The 3,493-nt window shown below is 63.8% G+C and overlaps 1 protein-coding gene across 3 annotated transcripts in view; it reads right to left on the bottom strand.

Moving 5' to 3' along the window:
* Positions 1–235: 235 nt before the first annotated feature.
* Positions 236–3,493, bottom strand: part of LOC108509492 (acyl-coenzyme A amino acid N-acyltransferase 2-like) — a 4,045-nt gene continuing 787 nt past the window's right edge. For 2 of the 3 annotated variants that reach the window (XM_017838939.1, XM_017838940.1), the window contains exons 2-4: positions 2,440–2,909; positions 1,465–1,667; positions 236–890 (exon numbers count right to left, since the gene is read on the bottom strand). In XM_017838939.1, coding sequence (XP_017694428.1) covers positions 303–890; positions 1,465–1,667; positions 2,440–2,902 — 1,254 coding nt within the window. In that variant the 5' untranslated portion in view covers positions 2,903–2,909 and the 3' untranslated portion in view covers positions 236–302. Of the gene's footprint in view, positions 891–1,464; positions 1,668–2,439; positions 2,994–3,023; positions 3,219–3,493 lie in introns of those variants that run through there. The other variant, XM_017838938.1, reaches the window with a different exon arrangement.

Here is a 3,493-nt window from a genome sequence, read left to right as displayed (position 1 = left end):
GTATATGTCCATATATATCCCATATATATCCTATATATATACATCCATCTGTGTCCTCCTTATATCTTATGTATATGTCCATATATATCCCATATATATCTTATATATCTCTGTCCATCTGTGTCCTCTGTATATCCCGTGTATATGTCCTATACACGCCCTATATATGTCCTACAGATGCCCTATGTATATCCCATATATGTCCCACACAGCTCCCCCAGAAGCACAACCAGGATCCAGCAGGTGCCGCTTTATTCCCGTCGGCGCCGATCCCGGTATTCCCGACCCCCTTTCCCGCCCCCTCACAGCTTCGCGGTGGCGGCCGGGCCCAGCTGCTGCTCCAGGAACCGGACGATCTCGTGCCAGGAGTGTTCCTGGGCGCGGGCGTGGGGCTGGGGCTCCCCGCCCCACACCAGGGGCCGGGGGGAGCCGCGGATGGAGGAGACGCTGCACAGGGGGGAGCCGGGCGGCTCGATGAGGTGCCCGGCGCCGGGATACGACAGGATCCGCCCGCTCTCCGGGGGCAGCCGCGCCAGGGCCAGCTGGGCGAACAGCTTGCTGTTGAAGCTGCGGTCGGCCTCTCCCACCACGAACAGCACCTTGCCGCGGGCCTTCTCCACCGGGATGGCCGAGGCGCGGTAGGCGGGGTCGCGGGGGTCGGCGAAGATGGCCGAGTTGTCCATGGCTCCCGCCTCGGCGAGGAGGATGCGCTCCACGCGGTAGGGGATGGGCGGGATGCGCAGGTCCTTGTAGACCAGCGGGTTGCCGTGGAGAAAGGCCGTGCCGTTGATCCACACCGTGGCCACCACCTGCGGCAGGAAGCTGGCCAGGGCCAGGGCCACCTCCGCGCCCTTGGAGACGCCCACCACGCCCAGGCCGGGCCCTCGCACCTGGAGAGGGGGACACGGAGCCGGGCGGGAGGTGGGTGGGATGGCACCGAGGTGTTCCCAGCCGTGGGGAGAACACCCTCACTGGGACGTTCCCGGTCGCCAGGATGTTCCTCGCTTGCCAGGACATCTCTGGGACATCAGTGGAACACCCCTGGGCACTGGGACAAGGATGTCTTCGTGGGATGTCCCTGGTCCCCTGGACATCCTGCTCACTGGGATGCCCTCGGTTCCTGGGATATTCCCAGTGCTCAGGAAACCTCTGGGGCATTACTGGGACATCCCTGGTTGCTGGGACATTCCTGGGAAATCACTGGGATGGCCCTGGTCACCTGGGATGCCACCAGCCCCTGGGATATCCCTGGTGTTCAGCACAATCCTGGGACATCCCTGGTCACCTGGACATCCCTAGGACATCCGTGGTCACAGGGATGTCCTGCTCACCAGGATGGCCCCAGTCCCCAGGACATTCCTGGGACATCCCTGGGACATCCTTGGTCACATGGACATCCCACTCCCCAGGTTACCCCAGGACATCCTGGCTCACAGATTCTCCTCTCCACGCTCCAGGACTCACCTTGGGATGCCGGAGGAGGAAATCCGCCGCCTCCTCGAAGTATTCCAGGTCGAGCTGGGCCAGGACTTGGGGCAGGTCGTCGTAAGCGAAGAAGGCGAGGGCCAGCACGGCAAAGCCCCGGCTGGCCAGGAGTCCCGCCCGGAATTCGATCAGCCCCCCGGCGCCTCCAAACATGTCAATCACCCCCGGGAAGGGTCCTGGACCTGCGGGAAGACGGAGAATGTCAGGGACGAGGAGCCACCGTCCTGCATCCTCGGGATTACAAGGTTGGGCATCCTGGGGTGCAAGGTTGGGTATCCCGGGAGTCCTGAGGTTTGGTGTCCTAGAGGTCACAAGTTTCAGTATCCCGGGAGTCCTGAGGTTTGGTGTCCTAGGGGTCACAAGTTTCAGTATCCCGGGTGTCACGAGGCTGGGCATTCCAGGGATCCCAAGACTGGCCATTCCGTGGGTCCCGAGGCCGGGTCCTGATGTTTGTTATCCCAGGGATCCCAAGGCTGGGTATCCCAGGGGTTCTGAGGTTGGGCATCCTGGGGGTCCCAATGTTTGTTATCCCAGGGGTGCCAACGTTGGACATCCTGGGGGTCCTGAGGTTTGGCAACCCGGGGATCCCAAGGTTTTGACATCCCACAGGTCCTGAGAATGGGCATCCTGCAGGTCCCGAGGTTTGACATCCCAGGGGTCCCGAGGTTTGGCATCCTGGGGGTCCTGATCTTTGTTATCCCTGGGATCCCAGGGTTCAGTATCCCGGAGTTCCCAAGGCTGGGCATCCTGGGATCCCAAGGTTCAATATCCCGGGGTCCCAAGGCTGGGTAACTGATGTTTTGATATCCCAGGGATCCCAAGGCTGGGCATCCCAAGGGTCCAGAGGTTGAGCATCTGGGGGTCCTGCTGTTCGTTATCCCAGGGGTTCCAGGGCTGGGCATCCCGGGGGTCCCGAGGCCGTGCATCCCGGGCTCCCCGCTGCGCGGTGCTCACCAGGAGGCAGGAACAGGGCCCCTCGGACCCTTCCCTGGCGGACGGGCACCCGCTGCACTCCGGGCCCCACGTACCACCGCTCGGCCTCGCACCATCCCAGCGGCCGCTCCTGCGGCTCCGCGCCCAGCTGGACCCCGTCGAACACTTCCAGCCGCACCAGGAAGGGGCTCCCGGCCACGTCCCGCTTCACCAGCCGGCGGAAAAGCGTGTCGGGCTGCAGGAACCAGAAGAGCCCCATGGGCCACACGCCGGAGTAGCTGCCCCCCAGCGCGGGGTGGCTGCCGGGATCCACCTCTCCCGATCCGTCGGCGCGGAAGAAGGCGCGGGACTGGAAGCGCTCGCCCTGCTCGTCCTTGAGCCACGCGCGCAGGGTGACCAGCTGGGACGGGGACAGGCCCCGCACCCGGAGCTGCACCGGCCGGTCGGCCAGCGAGGACCGCGGCGTCACCGTCACCTCCACCATGCTGCACCTGGGAACGGGATCGGGCTGAGCACCCCGCGGGGACTGCCGGGCCCAGGCAGGGGGATGGCGGCTGGGAGTGTCCCCAGGGATCCTCCCGGGGCTGGGAGTGTCCCCAGGGATCCTCCCGGGGCATAACGGCATGACACAGCGAGGTACGTCTGCAGTCCGGATAGTCCTGCTGGCATCCCTGCTTCCCTGATCACTTCTCTGCTTCCCTGATCACTTCCCTGCTTTCCTGTCCTCATCCCTCACTCCTTTCTGATCCTCGTCCTCTCCTTCCCTGTCCTCATCCTCTCCTTCCCTGTCCTCATCCCCTCCTTCCCTATTCTCATCCCTCTCTCCCTGGATCTCATCCCTCCTTCTCTGTCCTCATCCCTCCCTCCTTCTCTGTCCTCATCCCTCCCTCCTTCCCTGTCCTCATCCCTCCCTCCTTCCCTGTCCTCATCCCTCCCTCCTTCCCTGTCCTCGTCCCTCCTTCCCTGTCCTCGTCCCTCCCTCCTTCCCTGTCCTCGTCCCTCCTTCCCTGTCCTCGTCCCTCCCTCCTTCCCTGTCCTCGTCCCTCCTTCCCTGTCCTCATCCCTCCCTCCTTCC

The sequence above is a fragment of the Lepidothrix coronata genome, unplaced genomic scaffold, assembly GCF_001604755.1.
Source record: "Lepidothrix coronata isolate B3197 unplaced genomic scaffold, Lepidothrix_coronata-1.0 Scaffold369, whole genome shotgun sequence".
In the NCBI taxonomy this organism is placed as follows: Eukaryota; Metazoa; Chordata; class Aves; order Passeriformes; family Pipridae; genus Lepidothrix; species Lepidothrix coronata.
Note: the sequence above shows the minus strand (reverse complement) of the source record. Positions and strands in the feature narration are given on the sequence as shown.